The 24,264-nt window shown below is 36.2% G+C and overlaps 1 protein-coding gene across 7 annotated transcripts in view; it reads left to right on the top strand.

Moving 5' to 3' along the window:
* The window catches only part of FAM221B (family with sequence similarity 221 member B), a 50,386-nt gene that overhangs the window by 24,105 nt on the left and 2,017 nt on the right, over positions 1-24,264 (top strand). For 6 of the 7 annotated variants that reach the window (XM_074280354.1, XM_074280353.1, XM_074280355.1 and 3 more), the window contains 3 exons: positions 4,272-4,415; positions 23,278-23,388; positions 23,564-23,761. In XM_074280354.1, the coding sequence (XP_074136455.1) occupies positions 4,272-4,415; positions 23,278-23,388; positions 23,564-23,761 (453 nt within the window). The remainder of the gene's footprint in view (positions 1-4,271; positions 4,416-23,277; positions 23,389-23,563; positions 23,762-24,264) is intronic. The other variant, XM_074280359.1, reaches the window with a different exon arrangement.

The following is a 24,264-nucleotide window of genomic DNA, read 5'->3' as shown; positions in this document are numbered from 1 at the left end:
TTTCTTCAATATTTTTGTGCCTCTTTTACCAAGCTGCTAATTCCTTTTTCATAATTTTTTCACATTACTCTAATTTCTTTTCCCAATTTTTATCTTATCATTTTTATTCTTTTAATTTTTCAATGAATTCTTTCTGGCTTTGAGTCCAACTAGCATTTTTCTTTGAGGCCTTGCTCATAGCTGGTTTCATATTGTTGAATTTTCTAAGTTTAAGTATTGGTCTTCCCTGCCACCACAGTAGCTTCTTTTGGTCAAATTCTGTTATTGTTGTTGTTTGTTATTGTTATTTGTTCATTTTCCCATCCTGTTTATTCTCTTTGACCTGTATGTTAAAGTTGAGCTGTGTTCACCTAGAGTTGAGTAAGCACTCTTTCAAGCTTCAGGCTTTTATATGCTGTTGTTTTCAAAGTAAGTTCTGGAGTTCTGAGAGTTTTCAGTGCTTTCAGGATAATGTGATCCTAGGAGAGGTGTAGTCATTGCTCTCCTGGTCTATGTTCTCGTCTTTACTAGGAAGGGTTCTTGCCTCACTGGAGGCCCAAATACTAGTGGTCCTTGTTGTCCTAGAACTGAATCCAAGGCTCCTGCTCTACTCTGACTCCTGTCTAACATGGAACTGTGATCCATAATTTTTTATAAGTAGTAGAGTTGCCAGTGAGTACAAACTGCATCCATTGCCTGTGAAGAGTCCCCTGTAATCTTTCTCCAACCAGTTGTCCAACCTTCTTACTGTCTCTGGTCTGAGAGCTCCCAAAACTGCTGCTATCATGGATCAGTTCCAGAAAATTAGAAGAGCTTCTAACTAATGCTTCCATCCAAAAAAGGTATATATACTACAATAGTATGATTCATACACTCTCTACTATAAAGCATGTACCCTTAGAGAAGAATGCTAATTATATATCTAAAAAGAGGGAACATTGAATGGAAATGGAAGAAATGGATTTGAATTCTGATCAAGAGAGTACAGAAGAGGAAATGCAGATGCCCAGTTTTACTAGGGCCTGGAAAAAGATCTGAAAAAAGAATCGCTTAGCAAAAAAAAACAAAAACAAAAAACAAAAAAAAAAACATATAAACTAAGAAGTAAGTTGTATTAATACTATCTGCATAGAAACCAAGAGAAATTGAAATTCAAGAATAAGATTATTTGATACCTTCTAGAAGGATGAGCAGTTTTTCTCAATTTTTGAGAAACTTTAGCATAATTCCATGTTTTCCATTGGATTAAATAAAAATCTAAATTATGTTCAATATCTCATTATCCTGAATGCTTGCAAGAGAACTGAGAGAAACAAGTAAAATTATTATATTCCTAGGGCAAACCTTTAATATAGATATGAGAAGACTTTGTGAAAAACTTTCCAAAAACTATATATAGATTTAAGATGTCAGAGAAAGGACCCAATTAACCGCAGATGAATAGAGTGAGTTATAGAACTTCCTCCTTCTATGATATTAAGGGATATACATTCATATGTAGTTTTATTTTGTGGATAATATTGTGCTTGAGTAGTAAACAATTTGTCCCTCAGTGACATCTTGTGGTGAAGCACATTTTCAACCCTGCATGACAAATTAACATTGGCAAAGAACATTATATTCATTGGCATGTTCATTATATTGGATGAGGTGAACTTCAAAGGTAGTGACTCAGTAGCTTAAAAAGGTGGGTACTAGTTTTGAAGTCACATTTCTATTTGTAAATTTGTCTATCAAAGTCCAAAACTACTCTGACCTTTCTGAAATCTTTCCACGATTTTTTATATATCAGCAATCAAGACATCATTGAAATATGGTGCCAGTTTCAGAATCCTAAAAATCAGAATCTTCCTGAAACATTGAAAAATTTCAGGACAAATAAAACGGAGAACTAAAGTTACATGTTCTCTAGTCCTCATTAATTCCAAAAAAACACTCTCTCTTTTTTTTTTTCAGGACAGAGCACAAAGAATCTTTCCATATTCTGACACTAAAATACCTAACAAGACTTGTGAATTAGTAACAGATAATACTCAGTTTCCAAGCCTCTTACACAACACATCTATAACTAGCTCCCAGATTCAGACAGGACACACAACTCAACCTACTAGTTTGTGCTTTGAGATCCAATCCACTGAGCACTTTTCCTGCTGCTACTTCCATTTCTTTTGGGCAATTTATACCTACCCTTATCACCATTGTGTAAAAACAACCAGAAGAACCTAGTTTTGACCATCCACTTTCAGAGGAAGAAGAGGCACAGGAAAGTAGAAGTTTGCTCTGTTTAGGGAAGCTATTCCAACCAGAAAGCTAAAGGACAAAGAAAGCTAGGGTAAGGAATTAGTAAGATGCATATGAGACTATACCAGGACTAAGATAAAGGATTTGGCATCCATTTAAGATCAGTTCTGTTTTATTCTCACTGAACCCTAGAACAGGAACTGAGATGAATGAAAATTAGAAGGAGAATGATAACTTTGAACCCAGAGAGTGAGGAATAAGGAAATGAAAGAATAAAAAAATTACCAAGGACCTCAGGAAGAAGAAAACTAGATAACAAGCAAGTAAATCAATATAGAAGATATTAAAATAGAAGGGAAGACAATTAAAAGACCACAAACATCTTCAAATAACTATTGCAAAACAAAGGAAATTGAATCATTAATGACATTAAAGACCATCTGAATTCCCCAGAAAGCATAGAAGTACAGAAGGATGCTCCCAAAGTGTTCAGAAGGAAAATTAGACATCTTAAAACAAAAATCTAAAAATGAGCAAATTGCAGAATTCATATCCTATCCAGCAGAAATAATTGTATCCATGGTGGCAAGTCTCTCCAAAGAAGCAAAGGAGAGAATAATTAAGTGATTAGGAATACAAATATGCTGAAGTAAAAGAATCTGGAAGAGAAAAATAATGTCCAAAAAATGTGATCCTTATTCCTTATGCAAACAAAATCCATTTCTCTCAAAGGTAGAATGCAAAAAGACACTTAAGGATTTTAAGTCTCCCAGAAGAATATTACAAATTAAAAACTAAAATTAAAACTTAATACCATGATGCAAGAAATAATCCAAGAAAGCTGCCCAAAACTACTGAATACAGAAAACAAAGCATCAATAGAAATAATTCACAAATAATCCCTGGAAAATCTCAGACCCAAGAAAAACTTAGAATTGAAGATGTTGATCTTAAAATGCTTCTCAATGTATTATTTTTTGATTATCTGAAGTAGAATTATCAAAAATTAACCACCATTAATAATGTTATCCCTAGTTAGGGAGCAATACCACTACAAATTGGAAACTTTTATACCAGAGAAAAAGTCTGAATATTTTTTTTCTTTTATGGAGTGTTTAGAGTACTTTATTGTAAAATTTGACTTATACAATTATATATATATATACTATATATGTGTTATATATGTATTTTTGTACAATTATGTATATGTATGTACACATTTTATATATATACTATATGTATATGTTTGTGTGTGTATATATATATATTTTTTTTTTAAATACATTTCTAAGTTACTAAACTTTTTCTGTCATCTGCTGGCCTTTACAAGTTGTCTGCAACTTCTGCAAAACTCCCAAAAAATTCCCATTTAATTTCTCATGCCAATCTACAATATAGCAAAAACACTATGAAGAAAGTCACAATGTGGAAGGGATAATTATGTTAGACAAGTTTTCTGAAGACCTCAAAGAAAAACAAAAAATTTTATTGATTGAAAGTGCCAATGAAACTGAAGTTCTTTATTCACTGTGCACTTGTCTATTATATTTCATGTTTTTACAATTTACAATGCAGGATTTTAAAAATAAAAGTTAAGTTTCATTCACTATGGGAAAATAGGATATTTCATCATACCCCTCTCCATTATAATAATATTTTAAATGGTACCTTAGCAAAACTCTTTCTTCACATGAGGTAGGTAATAATCTCAAAAGGTAAAATTATTTGCCCAAAGTTAGAAAAAGAGTCAATATTTAAGTAATTTCTCTTGACCCTAAATTTGTCACTCCTTCTACTATGTATTTAGTGTATATATCTATATAGATATATATAGATATAGTATACACTATATCATCTTCCCTCTAAATTACAAAAATTCCCTTTCCTCCAGTCATATGACCATTGTTCTGCTAACACAGAATCAAACCCCCAAGTTATTTGTTCCCCATTGTCTCCCAGATTACTTACATGTCTCTCTTCCCTCAGATTTCATGAACATCCTTACCCCCAGGTTACAGGGCTCCCCAGGTTATGTGGCCCACTCCCCACAGGTTATACAGCACGTGCCACTGCCCCATCCGACAAGCCAGAGGTGCTAGCAGTTGCCAAAGCTATGCACAGGGAGAAGTTTGGATGTCGTATGAAGCAACTTTTCCAGTGGGAGAAGGATGCAACACTGCAAGCCATCCAGTCAGGTGAGCCTCGGCAGTGGGAAGAGGGAATGAGAAGATCTAGACAGATAAGACTGACTGGGGAAACTAAGGGCCAATCAGGGATCTGAAACTAAGGAAACCTTAGTATTGCACACAGGTAAGGCATAAGAACCCAAGAACTATTTATATGAGTGAAGAGGACATGAGGCAAGATGGATGGAAGAGAGGAAGGAGGGGAAAGATCAACATAATCAATCAGTTACAAGAAAAAAACAGCTGGTTTGGAAATATCTAGAGAACCAGTTCCACAGTATTGCATACCGACCAACATGGATTTATTACTCAATCTTCAAATATTATGTGCTTACAATGTGTCAGTCATTTGGCATTCCAGCACTTGATACTCTGTTGTTATAAACAATATTCACATTGTAAATCTATCTGTAAATCTGCTACCTTGTGCAAATTCAGATAGTGGTCTTTTTGAGGAATCTGGCTTCTAGTCCAGGTCCAACTGGAGCAGTCACAGTCCTTTGTGATAGTTAAGGCCAGGCTAAGCACAAGCCAGAAAAGACAGCTTGCATGAAGATTAGTCAAGATAAAAGAAGCACCAGCTGCCCAATCAAAATCATGTGAGCAAGATCTAGGGCTGTCAAAATCAGCAAGTCAGAATTTGGACCAGGTACTGAAGTTCCAGGTACTATGGTTCCTAGATCAGGGAGAATGTTAGACCACAGAAGCTTAGGATACTCAAAGAATTATCTAGTGAAATTATTCTTGAGATTTTTTTTTTTTTATTTTTTTTTTTTTTGTCTTCGGAGTTCTAAGTCTCTACAGAAAGCTCTGCCCTCTTGGAATTTTTTAGGTTCTTAAAAGGATACAAGGCATATCTGTTAAATTTAATCCCTATGGAAGTGAATAATTATTCTCACCCATCCCCAAGAACTTTTGGTTCTCTGTATCAGATGAGAAAGTCACATTTTTAATTCTGTGGGGAAAGAAATTCCTCTAAGAAGAGGCTAATTAGGAGGACTCTGTCGTCATCATACAGTTCTTTTTCTGGGATCCTTTCAGTCCAGGGTCAAAGTTTGGGGATTCTAACAATTCTTTGATATGTATAATCTGTCACATATATTGTGTATTAATATAGTACATATATTAATCCCTATCTTCTGCTCTGCCTATACCATATGTAAGCACAAGTGTGTGAGCATATGTATATATATATATATATATATATATATATATATATATATATATATATATATATATATATATATATATATAAATTTTATTTGTAAATATCTTCATCTACAGATACATAGATACAAACATTTGCTTAGTTGAAATATTCCTTGTCTTTATGTAGACATTATGTGCATGTTGTAATATGATGTAAACGGTAGAGGCTCACCAGCTGGTTTAGGCCAAGTGTTATAGGTGCTAGGGAGGAAAAGCACTTAAGTCTTCTGCCTATATTGTAATTATCAACTAAAAACTCTTATAAAACTCTGCATAACCTTGATTTCCCCATTCAGCATAACCCTAGAGAGCAGCACGCTCCTGCTAGTCATCCACTGACACTAAGAAAGATACTTAACCAGGTGAGAAGGCAGACAATCTATTTCCTACAATTTATTTTATTTCCAATTCAGAGAACAAAACATGTATTTGAATGACATAGTACAATAAAAAAGATTACTTGTGAAACTGCAAATATAGATTAAACATGTACAATTCTTCTATACATGAACAATTCTTCTAATACATTTATAATTCAGCACAAGAAAAAATAGATCAAAGGGGGAAAAATAAGAAAGACAAAAAGCAAACAAACAAAAAAAAAGATGAAAATACTATGTTGTGCAAGAGAACTGTATGATTCTGCACACATATATTGTACCTAGGATATACTATAACATATTTAACATGTATAAGGCTGCCTGCCACCTAGGGAAGGGGTGGAGGGGAGGGAGGGAAAAGTTGGAACAGAAGTGAGTGCAAGGGACAATGCTGTAAAAAATTACCCATGCATATGTTCTGCCAATAAAAAGTTATAATAAAAAAATTAAAATTTTAAATTTTAAAAAAAGTTTTAGAAAGAAAATACTATGTTGTGATCAACATTTAGTCTCCATAATCCTCTCTCTGGGTACAGACGGATCTCTCCATCACAACTCTATTGGAATTGGTCTGAATCACCTCATTGTATTGTTGAAAAGAGCCATGTCCATCAAATAATCTTGTTGCTGTGTACAATGTTCTCTGGTTACATTCACTTCCCTTAGCATTAGTTCATATAAGTCCCTCTAGACCTTTCTGAAATCCTGCTAATCATTTCTTTTAGAACAATAATATTCCATAACATTCATTTACCATAACTTATTCAGCCATTCTCCAACTGATGAGCATCCACTTGGTTTCTAGTTCCTTGATACTACAAAAAGGGCTGCCACAAATATTTTTGCACATATGGGTCCTTTTCCTTTTTTTAGAGCTCATCATTTCTTACATCACAGTAGTATTCCCTCACAACCATACACCACAACTTCCATTTCACCCTTCCCCTAAAAATCCTGTCTCAATCTGATGAGTAAACTGAGGTTCTAAACTGAGATGGGTCAGTTCCTTTTTTCTCTCTCCTTCCTTCCCCAAAGTAACCAAGGGCAGGGTTCGGCAGCAAAGGAATTTGCTACTTAAATGCTGTATGGAAACAAAGTCTTTATTGATAGTAAAGGGATAGACAGGCATTTGGCCTTCAGGAAGACCCAAACTGCCTGAAAAGGAGGACGTCAGTTGACGGGCATTTGGCTGGTATACACCAAATGCAAAGATTTCATTTTTCAGCCTGCCTTATATACATACATGATTACTAGAGTCATCAAAACAATGTTTGCACAGAGATGTTATCAAGAGGTTCCGGAGATATTTGTCAATAATACAAGAATTCTCTGTTGTTGTAAATAAGACAAAGATTCTCTTTTGTTATCTCCTTCAATCTCTCCCCAGAAAGGAATTTCAGATCATTAGAATGGGGGCTAAAAACTGAAACTAGCCCAAAGGAAGTTGGAGATTAAACAAGAAATATCAAAGGGGCTACCGCCCCCAACAAATCCATACGCTTGTTCAAAAGTCCCCCTCATCCCAACCCATACATCCTTCTAAAAGTCCCTTTCCCCAGCCTGTTCCCCAATTTTTTCATCTCTCTACATGTTCAGACGACCTCAACACCCTTCCAGATTGTTCCTTCTTCAACCCAGATGAAAGTAAGGTTCCACTATTAACAGCCTTCCCCCCATTCTGTTTTAGCTTTTCCTTTCTCACTCTATTTTTATAATACAATTGTTCCCTTTTACCTTTTCCTACCCAATTTTTTAAAAATCACCCCCATCATTACAACCCAGCCCCTACCTTTCTTTCAAACTATTTTAGTAAGGAGCTTGATAGTTTTAAGTATACTGATAACACTTTCATATATATAAATAAGTCATCAGTTTGACCTTAATAAATGCCTTCTAATTAGTTCTAGTGAACAGCTAAATTCTGCCAGATTCTGACATGCAACTTCTAGTCAGCAATTTCTTCAAATTTATTCTGGGCCCTGGAAATTAAATCCTACCCTTATGCATGAACTCTACTGCCATCTGTGCCCACATACCCAAACTGGATCTTTTGGCATTAAGTCTTACCTGTATCAGAATTTTAGAGCTAGATAGGATCTGGAAGGCATTGTTCTTGTCCAACCCCCTTCACTACAGTAATCACTTCTACAAAATCCCTAATAGATATCCATCATTTGTTTAACAGACCATAGTAGATGCATCCAAAGGCTTAATGGAAGAAACATCAAAATTCATATACCTACAATATACTATGAATGCAGATTTAAGTTCCAAATAGTGATGGAACAATTCTAATTAGAAACTCAATATCACTCTCATTCTTATAGTGAACACACAAAAAAATTGTGGGTGCAGGGTACAGGGGAAGAAAATTCATTGAGAATTCAGGCACTACTTTACAATTAAAACCAAAGCCATAGTTACCACAATGTAACTATAATGATTTTGCCAAGCCTAAAAACAAGATTTTGCCTTTTGCCTAAAAACAGGATTCAGATTATTCACACAGACATATTTACTGATGTACAAATTCCCAACAAAGTAACCCAACTATTCAGCCCTTAATCTTATATTGAAATCTATACCATTATAGTATCCAAACAAGAGAAATAAACCAACTATTCATTAAAATTTGTGGGCCCACAGTTCCAATTATCTAGACTTTCTGAATCTCTTCTTTCACTGAAGTAATTAACTTGCACAAACATACACCCACACAGGCAGAAAGCTGTTAAGTGTTGAAAGTTCTTTGTGTTTGACTAAATAAAGGAACAATATATTCTTAACCAAAATAACTTCAAAAAATAAGTGAATATGTGCATTTAAATATCAAGTTCATATACAGATGGGTCAAAACATAAAACACACATTCACACATATCATGTTTAATATTTATTTGTAAAAGCTTCTATGATAATCATTTGCCAAAGAGAGGATACAAGGGCCTCAGATAAATATTCCCAATATTTGGTACTCAAATAGAGCTATTCCAGTTATTTTTCCCAAGCTTACATCAGAATTCTAGCATGTATGAAATTAAGCTTCAAAATCATTAGAAGTCATCTACTGCTTTTTATTTGCCACCACCTACAACCATCTGGGAAAGATCCATAGCTTTAAGTATACTGATAACATTACCTTATGTTATATTATATTATATTACAGCACAGTAGTATTCCTTTACAATCATATACCATAACTTGTATACCCATTCTTCTTTCTCCACTTTCCCACCCACTCACTCTTCCCCTAAAAATCTTGTCTTCAATCCACACATTTGTCCAAAAGTTCCCCTCATCCCAACTCATACATCTTTCTAAAAGTCCCTTTCCTCAGCCTGTCCCTCAGGCTTTCCCTGAACATCTGATATTTTAATTTTCTTTTCCTGTGTTTTGAAAACCTTGAAATTTGGACACAAATAGTCCTCTGAAGAATCTACTAGGTACAAACTGTCCTCTCCTTTTCATCATTTTTACTAAGCGCTCTCTCCTGCTTAGTCCTAAGTTCTTTCCAATATACTTTTGACTCTTCGATTATAGATGAGGATGTTCTGAATTCAGAGTGGCCCCTTGCCATCCATTAACTGAGCTCCTCTCCCCTTTAGGGAATGAGTCACTCCATATGTATAACAGGTATTGATTCCTCCAGGGAAAGTGTGTGACTCTTCAAATCTGACACACTCAATCTACAGAATTGCTCTCTGTTTTCTTTCACAAGATGGAGCTTTTTTAATACACTGTTATTGCTCCTCTTGTTATAGGGGATGGGACTCTGGCCTCTTTATCAGTTCCATTTGAGAGTCCTTGAGCATTTTTCCCATACAACAGCTAGGTGATCAAATGAAAAGAGCCTGTAGTCTTCAGAAAGGCTCATCTTCCTAAATTCAAATCTAATCTCAGACACTTAACTAGATGTGTGACTGTAGCCAAGTCACTTATCCCTATTTGCCTCAGTTTCCTCATGTGTAGAATGAGCTGGAGAAGGAAATGGCAAATTACTTTAATATCTCTGCCAAAAAAAACCCAACAACAACAAATGAAGTCATGAAGAATCAGACATGACAGGTGAAAAAAATGACTGGATGAATAAGCATTATTTCTGTTCTTTTGCTATCTCCTTCTTGTAGATGCCAAGCAAATAATTTATATCTCCCCAATATTTAGTTGGAGAAAAGGCTCACCTAACTTAACAGTTATTTTCCTAGCAGTTCCACTCAGCTGCTAATTCTGTGATCAAGGCCTTTCACTGCCTAGGGACAATTGAATACTTCTATTATTGTTCTGATTAGAAAGACCTATATTATCAAGATCTGATATATGCCAGCAATCATCCTTCCCCAAGCATGACATAATTTCCTCTTGGGATTTCAGTAAATGTGAGCTCATAGTGACTTGGAGTCTTTGCAAGGACAAGTAACTAATAATAGTGGGTCATGCCCTCCCTGGCAGGAAAGATTGGATTGCCCCATTTTTTTCTATGTTTTTGATTTATCAATTCCATCCCACCCCCAGTCTTAGGTAGAATTGAGAATCTTTGATAGGTTCAAGAGTAGGATAAAGCCCTATAAGTAAATGAGAGGATAAAGGCCCCACAAGTAATTGAGAGGCACAACAAGACTTATTAGCTAGGTACATGAGAGAAACCTTGTCCCCTGGACTGTGTTTAAGGGTGTCACCTGGGGAATTATGCCCAGTTCCAGCATTCCATATAATTTCCTTCTATGCAAATAAGAGTTTAGAGATTAGATACCTTAAGAAAGCATAGGGGGCCTTTCTTTCTCTAAATTAGATAAGAAAGGTATCTGACAGGGTATTCTGGAGATTTTCCTAAAGCCCAGATCTGATCATGTCACTACTACCACCACTCTCATTCAATAAATTCCAGTGACTCCTTATTACTCTCAGTATTTATTAAACATAAATATTCTATTGGCAACCCTAGCCCTCATTCCTTTATAAGCTGACTCCTTCCTATATATCTTCTTACACTTTATTCCCCTCTGGGTACTTTATAATCCAGCAATATCTGCCTTACTGTAGTGCCCTCCCAACTCTATGTCTGTTCACTAGCTATACCCATAGCTGGAATGTTCTCCTTACCCACCTTTACTCCCCCAAACTCCCCAAACCTCCTTTGAGACTCAGCTCAAATCCTAACTTCTGCTAGGAGACTTTTCCCAGTCCCTCCAGCTAGAAGTTCTTCTCTGAGATAACCTTTCATCTACATATTTTGTATAAACATAGGTATTTAAATGTTGTCTCTCCTCTTAGAAGGTGATGTCAAGTACAGAGAGTATATTTTCTTTGTATCCCTATTCTTTGTACACTTTGGGTAATACCTGACACATAGTAAGTGCTTACTAAAAATCTGTTGACTGACTTGTAGGTCAAGGCAATCATGCAGCTATGGGCCTCTCCCTTACCAAACAGTCAACCAGAGCAGAGCAAAGCAAAGATTGGAAAAGGGTCCTAAAGACCTGTGATAGCTGAAGCAGAAATCCAAAAGGAGAGACTGCAGAGCAAAGCCAACTTTGGATTGGAGATAAATAAGACTGACAACTACCCTTAGTCATAGGAGATCAAGCAGGAGATATTGCCAGTCTCCAATCCAACATGTTCCCTCTGTTTCTTTGATTGCTTGTCAAGTCAATCTTGATGTGTTTTTAATCCAAATTCCCTTCCTTTATCTTTCTTCCTGTGACCCAGACATAGAGATGGTGGAGGGCAGGAGAGTAAGAAAGAAATGTCTGTCTCATTTTGTGGAATTGTGTGGGGAATAATCAAATGACCATTAAAAATGACCTAAATCCTATGAATAGAGCCAGTAGTGATAAATAATAAAGGCTCACCCTATAAACAGGGATAAGCTGATTTTCCTATCTTAATTTTTGAATATGATTCAGATCATATTTCTAGGCCCTCAAGCCAGAAAAAGCTTAGGTTGGTAGAAGAGGGAGTGGTACCAATCTGTACTCTGAGTGCCCTCTGGTGAGCAATGGGAAATACTACAACCATTGGAAAAAGCCAACATATATGTATTGATTACCCTCTGATATTGCTATTAATCTAGCTGATTGAGGAAAGTGCCATAATTAAATTTTATGACTGAGTTATTAATCAATTGCATGGTAAACTACTTCTCTATGGTTTGCCAAAAGCACAGTTGAAGTCCCTCATATATAGATACAGCTTCTCCCATATCACAAAATACATACCCACCCAAATAAATGCTTATTGGTTGATTAAGTAGTATCAACATTTAGCATTTCAGAGTCTAAAATATTTATTTGTTATTCTCTGGATGAGTATCTTACATGTATCTTATGTTAAGACTGTCTAGCCCTTTTAGGATGGGAAGTTTTCTTAACTTATGCTAGGACAAAGGCCTCTGAAAAAGTAACTTAATGAATGGAAAAAGCTCTGAATCTGGAGTTAGGAAATCCTGGATTCAGAGTCTGTCCTGTACACTTACTAGCTATATGATCCTAAACTAATTACTTGCCTCCCTAACCCTCAGTTTCATCTATAAAATGGAAATAATAATGGCACATACTTCCCAATGTACTATGCCTTCTGTGCTCTCTTCTTTCATAAAAAAATCTGAGAGGACAAGTTTTTATTGAAAACTTTTGTAAAAACAAAATTAACACAATCAGGAGGTTGTGATAAGGAGGGATGTTTATTAGGGGGAAAAATCTATCTCAAATATCAGTGAACCAGGTTTGATATTCAACATCCATAGGGAATTATAACTTATCCCCTAAATAAGTACCAATAATAAATCCCATGAAGTGGTTGTGTGCATTCAAATCCGAGTTATAATTATATAAAATATATGCAATGAAAACATGCAGTACAAATTTGAATAATGTTACCACTTCAAGGGGATTCGTTATTTATACAAATGGGAACTGTTTGTTACACAAATACATAAAAAACAATAGTCATTCCCTAATAAATAAGTGGCCAAAGGAAATGAACAGTTCTCAGAAGAATTGAAAACTACTAACTATACAAAATATTGCTTCAGTTTTCCAAAGAATGAGCATTTATTAAATACCTACAATATATCAGGGATTGGTGCTCTAGAGTCTAGTGGTCCTCAAACTTTTTAAATCAGTGGCCAGTTCACTGTTCCTCAAACTGTTGGAGAGCCGGACTATAGTAAAAACAAAAATTCACACTCTGTCTCCACCCCTCAGCCCATTTGCCATAACCCGGCAGGCTGCATAAACATCCTCAGTGGGCCTCATGTGGCCCGCCGGCCATAGTTTGAGAACCACTGCCAAACTCTAGCCATATAAAGATAAAAATCAAAGTCCCTACTTTAGAGTTGTTTACATCCTATATAAATCACTAATAATAAGAGAAATGCAGATGCAAACAATTTTGAGATTTTGCCTTACATTAAGCAAACTGGCAAATGAGATAAAAGATGAAAATAAACAATGTTGGAAGAATTGTGAAAAGACAGGAATTTTAACACATTTTGGAACAGCTAGATGAGGCTGTGGATTGAGTTCCAGGCCTGAATACAGGAACACTCACCTTCCTAAGTTCAAATATAGTCTCAAACACTTACTAGCTATGTGACCCTGGAAAAACTTAAACTGCTTGTCTTAATTCCTCAACTATAAAATGAGTTGGAGAAGGAAAAGTCAAAAACATGCCAAGAAAACCCCAAATGAAGTCACAAAAAGTCTGATATTACTGAAATTGCTCAACAACCAAAATTATTGATAGAGCTGTATATTGGTCCATCCTCTCTGGAAAATCCCACAGAAGTCAATGATAAGAAAGAAAGGTCTCATATACATCAAAATATTTATAGCAGAACTTTTTGTAGTAACAAAAAATTGTAAACAAAGTAGATGTCTATCATTTGGGGAATGGCTAAACAAAAGGTGATGCATGAATGGAATTGAATATTACCACATTATAAGATATGGTGAATATTATGAATACAGAGAAGCATAAGAATATTCTTGTGAAGGTAATGCAAAGTGAAATAAACAAAACCAGGAAAGTACTATATATCTGTGGTATCAAATTGAAATGGAAAAGGGGGCCAATAAACCTCCCTGCATTGACTTAGAAAACCATACATTATTACTTGTGTTATATTTTATTTGTATTTATATTATTCAGTATTTCCCGGTTGCATTTTAATCAGGTTGGGATCACACTGGATAGTGCTAAAGGCTGCAATGGAGCCTCAGGGGCATGTGTTTAACATATATACTACAGACAATTATTACATCAATGTAAATAGAATTAAAATAATAGGACAATAAAAATTGAATTCTATAAAATTATAATAACCAAGTCTGATACCAAATAGAAATAAAAGAGGACACATCTATCTTTGCAGAGGTGGGGGACAAAAAGTGTGGAACACGGGTTTATGATACTGAAAATGTTTGATGTCTTGGTTAGTCTTGCTAAACTGTTTTTTCTTACTTTTTCATTTTTATTCTTTCTTATAAGAGATGGCTCTCTAAAAGGTATAATGCTGGGAAATATGAGTGATATAAAATATGCATACATACATACATAAATTAAGAAAGAAAAGAAACACTTCTATGCTTGGAAGTGTGTGAAGACAGGGAACAGATAGGAAGGAAGTTCTATGAAAGGGCACCTAGATACAACAGTAGTAGCAGCAGAGGTAGATAATTAAGGCTAAGCTATGACATATCTCTGAACCTCATAAATCAGGTTGGCAGGGGCAGAAATAATAATAATAATAAACTAGTATCTATATAGCATTATTATGTGCCAGGCACTCTGCTAAGCTTTTACGATTATTATCTTATTTGAAAATTCAAAACATCTCTGGGAAGGGGGGGTGGAGCCAAGATGGCAGAGTAAAAGTAGGAACAACAACCCTGGGAAGTAGGTATTATCCCCATTTTATATATGATGAAACTAAGGCAAACAGAGATTTAAGTGACAGCTAGTTAGTATCTGAGGCTTTATTTGAACTGAGGTCTTTCTGACTCCAAATCCAGCATATTCTTCTCTAGAATAACTAGGAAATCCAAGTTTTCATAAGTGAAAGATGAAAAAGCTCTGACTATTGAGGAATTGAGAAAGAATTATCACAGAATGAAATAGATTGTCTCGTTAAGTAATAAGTTCCCCATTGATAAAGGTGCTCATCTAAGGTCTATAACAATTTGCCAGAGATGCCAGAGTGATTTATAGTAATTTTTACAACAGACTTTCTAAGGTCGCTTCCAATTCAGAGAATATATGATTTTTATTCCACTAATTCTTGTTATAACATATTATATTGCTAATTAAATTATTATAGTTAAATAAGTTAATTATTCCCACATATTGTAATTCTATTCTTGTGCTACAAAGACACTTTGGCCTTTAGGAAAGGAAGAGAAGAAAAGGAAAGGAAAGGATATTTGGGATATAGATATATATGTGTGTGTGTGTGTGTATATATATATATATAATGTTGCTATAGCAGGCTCCAGCTTGCCCCTGACTTCCCCATTACATAGTGGCTTGTTCAAGCTAATTAGCAATTTTCCCATAATACAGCTTCAAGTTCCTTCTTCCTTCTGGATACTATTCTCTGGAGACCATATCTACTCTGTGTGTAGTCAAAATGTGGTGTTCCAGACCTGAATTCAGTACTCCAGGTTTATAGCTTAACCTGTTCAATTAATCTAACATTCCTCTTCTCCTAGCCTCTCCACTTCTCCTCTTACAGCCTGAGCAGCTCACTTCAGCTTTATTGGCAGCCACATCACCCTGCCTGTTGACTCATTGGCTCCAGTCCATTATGAGTTTATCCTTGTTAACTTCACTTTCAGAGGGGGCCATTCTCTGACATCATCTTCAGATTCTGGAGAACAACCTAATTGGGAACAAGTAGTCTACTATTCACAGATGACAGTATATATATATACATAAACTGTGTAGCGACAAGAAATTTAAGATCCAGATGTTTGGGGCTGACTAAATTATACACTGTGTCTGTATCTATTTTGTAAATATCCTGCCTTGTTAATTTTGTGTATATTCTGTGTTTCCTTGCATCTGTAAGCTCCCTTCCATCCAGAGTTACATCACCTTTTTCCAGGAGCATGCTGGTAAATGTTTTAACATCTAGCTCAGGGCAGGGCAGGAAGAAAATGTACACACAACACAGTTTTATGTTTAACCTGAATTAACTTTTTTCCATCACTTTCTTAAATCTAAGCAAACAATAAATCATTTCCTGTAGTGTTTGCCAATTTTCAAAACATAAAAACTTACACTGAAAATTTAATAATCAGACCCCCAAAGATGGAAGAACTGGCTCCCCCACCCCAATGCTATTCCCTTCCCCTTCTGTGTATTCCTCTGTAGTGCCTAGGTCAGAACTCTGTCTACTATTGACTGTTCTAAACTCATCTAAGTCATTCTCCTTAGAAATAAGTGAAACCATCTGGGAGTAGCTGGAGACAATTAGAGGTCAAATGTTAGGACATTCAACATTCATTCATTCATTCAACCAGTGAAAGAGGTATTAAAATCTTTACTGTGTACACTGCTGTGCTACATAGTAGCAGAATGGGGCCACAGTTATAAGGGAAAACTTTATGGGTAGCAAGGAATCAGCTTCCTTAGATAACCTAGCTTTGATGTTCCCTTCCAGGTATTGTTTGTTTCTAGCATTTAGCACATAGTAAGCATTTAATAAATGTTTTGTTTGTTTGTTTATTCATTCATTTCAGTTCTACAGGCTCTTGTTAGGACAATCCCTATCACTGTTACATCCACACACTTTGGAATACTGCAATGAATACTTGTTTGGATTCAGGAAAGACTTAAATGAAAATTTCAAAACTTTCTAAATTCAAAAATGAAAAAGGAAAATTCTAGCTCCAACATTTACTAGTTTAATACCTGGCTGGTCATGTGACCCCTCAGAACCTCAGTTTCCTCATATTTAAATAATACAAATAATGATATCACATGGTAAGAAAATTTTCTAGTTCTTAAAACATTCTATATGTGAATCATCCTTTTTAATGACATTTTAGCCAGAATGCATACAAATCTCTTTTCTCTTTTCAGACAAGTTGGTTTTTATTTCCCCCAAATGAACTTTTTTTTAAACTAAGGGAAAAAATGTTTAAGGGAAAACTTGTCTACAGAGCATATATTCCTTTTCTATCCTGAAATTACTTTTTGAGCCTAGATCCAAAAGAAACTTAATAGTACAGGGTATAAAAACCTGGATTTGGGCTCAGAGGTCCTGAGTTTAAATTCTTGCTCTGCCATTTACTCTGTCTTATTGAACAAATCATCTTTTCTATGCCTCTATTTTCTCATCTATACATACAGGAGTTAGAATAGTTGAATTGTGATGTCCCTTCTAGCTTAGCTTGGAGTTTCACATTTATCTCTTTAAGTGTCATCTTACTAAATTTTGTAATCCAATATAATCCATCAAGAGAGTTTAGGATCCTCCTAAAATCCAACATATTCACTTGGCCCTTCCAACTTCTTTCCCTCTTAAAAAAAAAAAAAAAACAAACCTTTTCTTAGTGTGCCATCTATGTCTTGGGTGATATTTTATGCAGAAAATCAAAAGATGCTAACTCTGGTGAAGATATTTGGAAAATAGAAGTGAGGACACCAAATTGACAAATGAGAATTACAAAAGTGGAGGGAAACACCTGAGGGTAACAATATGATTGGTCAGAAGAATAGGTGAGAATACTTGGTGATAGATAAAGACAACTAGGGAGAAAAATAAGGTATGCATGATCCATGTCAAATTCTTTACTTTTTAGGGAGGAGGGAGAGAAGGAAGGAAGAAGAGAATTTGGAACTGAAATTTTTTTTTTAAATGTTAAAATAGTTTTTACATGTAATTGCGGAGAAAATAAAATATTCCTCCCCAAAGGGAAGAAAAGTGGGGATAATTAGTAGATGGGTCATTAGGGATATTGAGCCTTCTGCCAATGTACTTCCAAATCTAGGGATTCCCCTTTCATACATTTTTTCTTTTGTGAGCCCCAAGAATTGAAGTACTTGTTCCCTTCTGGCTTGGTATCTCCAATTATTTCTTATTGGGAGGTTTTCACTCCTCACAGAAATGCGGTTATTACTTAATAAGTAGTAATACTTATACTATAGTATAGTATAAGAGTAATTACTTAATAAGAAGTAATAACTGTACTTCCACATTGTGGAGGTTAAGGGTAGGACACTCTGAGATCTGCAAAATCTCATAAAATATTTTAGCCATCTCTTCTTACCAAAGAAGTCTGAATTTTTTCTTCTTTTTTATAGGGTATTTACAAAACCTTATTATAAAATGTGGGTAAATATTTGGTCATAAGCTCTGTGTCTGCTATTGCCCATGTTGGGTCATCTGTGTTTTCCGCAAAACTCCTAAAGGAATCCCCACATTTGATTTCTACTGCCATTCTATGATATACTGAAACTTGATGGGGAAAAGTTGTAATGTAACTATAATTAAAGTCACCCAGTTTCTTCTTCCTCCCCTTGACCTTGGGCACTTAGTCTGGGATATTTTCTAATAGTTTTTAAATATCTGTAGCTAAAAGGAAACAGATCAGAAAAGGTGTAGGGGGCATTATGTAGTATAATAGGAAAAATATTAGAAAAATTTAAGGGAAACTTTAGTGTGGTAAAAAGAACACTGGACTGGGGAGCAGAGCTTGGGATTCAAACCCAATAGTCAAAAGACTTGAGTTCAAATCCTGACCCTACCAGTTACTATTTTACTATGTTGATTAAAACCCAACTTCCCTGAGCCCCAGTTTCCTTGCCTGTAACTATATGATCTCTTAAGGTTACTTCTAGCTCTAAATCTAGGTTCCTAAGAAACATAAGTCTTATAATCATAACTACATATATGTAATCTATGTCAAATCATTTGCTTTCTCAGTGGAAAGGGGAGGAAGGGAGAGAACTCAAAATTTGAAAAAAAAAATATTAACATTGTTTTTACATGCAATTGGAGGGGGGGAATAAAATATTAAACTTTTTGTAAGTCTTGCTATCAAGCCTTATGTTTGTGTAAGGAACCTGACTCTCTGATCTGAGTGAACAGGCTTTAAGAGTGAGCACAAAGCTTGCATGTACTGTATTTGGTGTTCTTTAATATACAAAGGAAACTTAGTCTGCTCCGTTTCAGGCTTTTCAAGAACAATCATTTTTAACTTGTTCTAACAGACCCCATATGACCAATCTGACTTTTATCCTAAGGGGCTTTATTTTCAAGCCTTGTAGGATAAAAGGGGGGGGCAGAAAGTGAACACAGATATGAATACTGGGTTTGGGATACACAAAATATGTAGACGAGATTCATTTATTACTCAGAGAAAACTGTAGCCTGTATCTCTCTTCTTCTCCTACTTTGGAGTCATCTTAGGTCATTTCCTGACAATTTCTCTCTCTCTCTCTCTCTCTCTCTCTCTCTCTCTCTCTCTCTCTCTCTCTCTCTCTCTCTCTCTCTCTGTTTCTGCCTCTGTCTTTCTCTCTGTGTATCTCTCTCTCTCTCTCTCTCTCTCTCTCTCTCTCTCTCTCTCTCTCTCTCTCTCTCTCCCTCCCTCCCTTCCTCCCTCCCTCCCTCCTTTCCTCCCCTGACTTAAAAATAAAAACCAAGTCACTGTTTATTTTTAACCTTCTCTCCTCTTTCTCCCCCTCAATGAGTCAGGAGGCAAAATATTAACTCCTGGAGAAGACTTCAGCAACCCTGTTAATAGTGGCTCCCTGCTCTTAAGTCTGTGTTAATGTCTTATTATCCCCATTCTCACTTCTGCAATTCAGAAGGGTGGGTTTTCATAGAATTCAGCCTGGCCAAGGCTTTATAAGCTTTTCAATGAGTTAAACCCTGGCCTTACAAATAATGTCTGCAAGTAAGTTACTCATTGTCTCTGAGCCTCAGTTTACCTATTTCCCTGAGTCTAGGGTTCATTTGTCCCCTGCCTGTCTGGGATTTACAGAGCTATACATACAGTCTGGATTGGGCAAGGCAGTGAATGATCTCTGCTTCATCATTTCTGGTTAGAGCTGCACCTCAGGTAGAGTATCATTTTAATATTACTATAGGTGACTTCCATCTTCCAAAAAGAACTCTGGCATTTCAGCCACCTAATATTCTTTTTTTTAACTCCACTTCTTCTACTGGTTCTGCTTTTTCTTCCCTCTGTCACAGTCTCTTAAAATAATAATTTCATCTTTTAAAGGAGAATTATCCTTCAGACTGACAAAAGTCCTCCCAATTCTCCCCTATTCAGTCCAAAACTACTCTTCTCTGTCCTTCTACCCTTATAGGCTTATATTTCTCACCTTAGGCATTGTTAAGGTAGCCCTCTGGGAGGACCTTAGTGAACTTCTCATAATCTAGAGAACTTTCGATCATTGCTTAAATATTCTACCAACTTCTGTGATAATCTTTGATAGATTTCTTCTGGAAATCTCCTTCCAAAGTATCTTGGTATTCAAGATCTCCTTTCCCTATCCCTCTTGACAAAGTTACTTCCATATAATTTTGATAGTTCTATCTTTGAATAATCTTAGTCACAACTATTTGTACCTCTGAACTAATTATACCTTAGCATATTTCCCAGCTCAATATAACCACCTGTTAATTGGGATTCTATTCTCCAACTATTTTCTCATAACCTAGAGCTCAGTCTACCCTGTGAAGTCGCAATAGTTCTACTGTTCTAAATTAGAGTTTCAGTTCTCTATGCAAGTCCTCAAGCATCTTTAGTACAAATCTCAGACAACTCAGAAACCTTTTTTACATCTTAGGTTTCAATGTATAAGTTTGGGACAAACAACTGAACAACTCATAGCTCCTAGCCATCACACAATACAAGAGACACCAAAACATATAAGAGACACCTAACTCCAACAACAAAAGCATTTAATTAAGACGTGAAAGAAACACAAAGTAAAAGAGTCAAGTAGTAGAATTCACATTGCCCTTTATATAATTGTGTACAATCTACTTCCATAGAAAATTTATAGGAATACTAGGGAAACTGTAGATTAATCCTCACTTCTTAGCACTATCTCAGCAGCTAAGTAAAAAAAAAAAAAAACTACCAACCTCCGAGGATAAACTGTATGTCTCTGAAACCTCTTGGCTAAGTTATGGGAGCATCACTATCTACTAAGACTTCTTCCCATCTCTACTCACTTCCATGAATCACAGCCTTTCTCCCCTTATTTCTGTCTCAGAGTTTGGCTCTTTGCTTACAGTTCTTTAGAAATACCTCCATCTCTACCCCTAGTCATTTCTCTAATGGTCTACTCCTTTCTATATACTACCCGTTCTCTTCCTTTTTTTTTTTTTTTTTCAGGTATGGACATCTGACGAATAACATCATAGGATTCTGACATCCTGGAATTTCTCTAATGAATATGAACTCTTAACTCTGAGCAGTTGAAAGCATCTTATAAAGTTTCCACTAAAGACATGGGCTATTCCTGTCCCAAGAAGTTTTAGATCCCTATACTTATAATCAAATTGTTGGGATGAAGCGTTCCTATCATTACGAATTCTCAGGGACACTTCTCTGACCCAGTGTGACTACCTTTTTATGGTTGTTCTTTCTAGTGGGCCCCAGGAATTTAACACTTACTCCTTCTGGCTGCTGTTAATCATTGCTTCTGACTAGGAAGAATTTCACTCCTTCCTTCCCCTCATTCCAACAGCATGGAAACAAAATCTCTAAACTTCTCTGCCTGTCCCTGTCCCTGTCCCTGAAGCAAATGCACAAAGGTTTGCTTCTGTACACTTCAGGTTTTAAGAGTTTTTATTGTTAGTAACTAAAGTTAAATAGACTGTGGCATACATTAAAAAAATAAGGAAACATGGCTACAAGATATCTTGACAATTAAAATTATTCCTAGTGTTCAGGGACTACAGATTGACTCCACTGATTATTTCTTAATTCACTTCTTTGTCTTTAGAGCCAATCCTAACATATCTCTCAATTATTTTATTCCTGGGGCTAACACCACTTAATCCAATGGCTCCTGGGTGTCCCTTTCTTTTTTTAAAGGCCCTTTTCGCAGTTCTACCATATTTCTTTCATAAATCTCCAGGGGTTCCATAAAGTATTTCAGATAAAATACAAGCTACTTGCCCTGGAAATCCCTTTATAATCTGGCTATACCTGCCTTTCAAATTTGTTGCACGTAATTACTTTTTACTCACTTTCTGTTCCAACTAAATTGGCCTCCCCACCAAAACTCAACTTTCCATCCTTTAACAGAGGTCTAGAGTTCATTCCCTCTGGGCTCTGCTGAATAGAATCTTTAATTTCATTCAAGATTTAGGTCAGGTGTCATTTATTCCCTAAAGCCTTTACTGATTCCTCCTAATTATTAGTGCTCTTCCTCCAAAACTCCTTTATCTCTTTATATGTTCTACCTTCCAATCTGATGTAAGTTTTCATGGCCTTGCACATAGTAGCTGCTTAATAAATGTTGAATTAGCTTAGGGAAAAAGGCAACCCCTTTCCAATTTGATATTGGTATTGATAGTGGTTCTTTTAATTTAAATGAGGTTCTTTTGCCTCTCATAGGATCATAGGAAAATACCATTTAATCCAAAATCCTCATATGATAGGTGAGAAACTGAAGCCCAGAAATCTGAAATGATCTGGTCAAAAGCATGCAGCTAATTAGTATTAAGTTCAGGACTAGAAGAAAAAATCCCAGAAATGTCTCCTTTTCATAAATTGAGGAAGTTATATTAGATGATTTTTAAGGTCCCTATAGCTCTAACATTCTAGAGCTCTATCCTCCAATTTGGATTAGAAAAGTTCACTCATAATGAAAACTCTTCCAAGAATAGGTGAGACTATTTGGGGACAACTAAAAATTCTTGAGGCATAAGTAAAATATTTGGAGAACAGAAGGGACTAGCTGCTGCAGTATGTCCATAATTTCATTCATAAAGAGCTAGAAGGGACCTTAGAGGTCATGTAATCCAACTTTTTCATTTTACAGTTGAAGAAACTAAGGACCAGAGAAGTTTAATAACTTGACCAAGCTTATGCAAGTAATGAGTGGCAAAAAGGTCGTTTGGTTTCACTGAACCATAACACTGTTACCCTTGAAATAGAGGTATCAGCCCTGAAGAAGTGAATGGATAGGAGAAAAAATGAGGGTCTTCCAGACTGCCCAGTCAAGTGGTCCACCTAATTTACCCCAGCTTCCTATAGCATGACCCCTTCCTTTTCTGGTCACTCAGTTCTCTTCTGTCTCTCCTGTCCTCAGGTCTTTACATTGGTTGGCGCTGCCCTCATTACCTATGGGACTGCTACCGTATTGGAAATGAGTCAAAGTGCTTTTGTGGACACCTGCTGGCCCATCACCGGATCATCTCAGGTAGAAAAGAAAAAGGTAGAAGATGGGTAGCCGAAGAATCCTCCCATCACAGAGAGCAGAGGGCATCCAGATCCAGTTTTACAGCAGGGAGATAAAGGCTGGATCCTCTCGGGCACTGGGGAATGTCAATTATGAGAGGGATAGATCATTCCCTACCTATTTCTCCCCCACACAGATATATCTGTTCCCTGTACCAAGACTGCATGCCGGTGTCAAATGTTCTGTTTCATCCCATCACGGCCAGAAGAAGTAGGAGAGTTCTGGCTTCAGAAACGATCCGGTTTTGATCCCAAAGCTTGGAGGGCCCTTTGTCGTTGCAAACACAACCACGAGGAGCACTTAGCCACTGGGTCCCATGCCTGTCGACATCGCGGTATCACTCCCCTGGGAACGGGTGATGGGAAATGCTAATGGGGGGAGGGATAAAAGCACTAATTGATTGGAGAAAATAGAATTGTCAGTGGAGATGGAGCAATGGCTAGTGCGGGAAGTAACTTGGGGAGGGAAAGCAACCAAGGGTATTGATAGTAGTTCTTCGGAAGCACAAAAGACTCAGATGAGATTTATTTGCTAGAGTAATGGAAAACAAGTGGAATCAGGGAAACCAAAGCCCTCCTCTCAGGATTTTTTTTTTTAATGCAAACTCAGGTCTTCCAGATGGACAAAAGAATGAGATTTATTTACAACTCATCTGGTTTCACACAAAAGTGTCATTTTAGGGATGGAAATAGGGGATAGAAATAGCATTGGGAATGAAAAAGGAAAGGTGACAAAATCAGAATAGGAAAGTGAGCAGAGATAATGGGGATATGATGAGAGATTGGGCATGGGAATAGAGGCTAGTTATATAAACATCGGGGTTCAGAATAGGGTTGG

This window comes from Sminthopsis crassicaudata, chromosome 1 (assembly GCF_048593235.1).
Source record: "Sminthopsis crassicaudata isolate SCR6 chromosome 1, ASM4859323v1, whole genome shotgun sequence".
In the NCBI taxonomy this organism is placed as follows: domain Eukaryota; kingdom Metazoa; phylum Chordata; class Mammalia; order Dasyuromorphia; family Dasyuridae; genus Sminthopsis; species Sminthopsis crassicaudata.
Note: the sequence above shows the minus strand (reverse complement) of the source record. Positions and strands in the feature narration are given on the sequence as shown.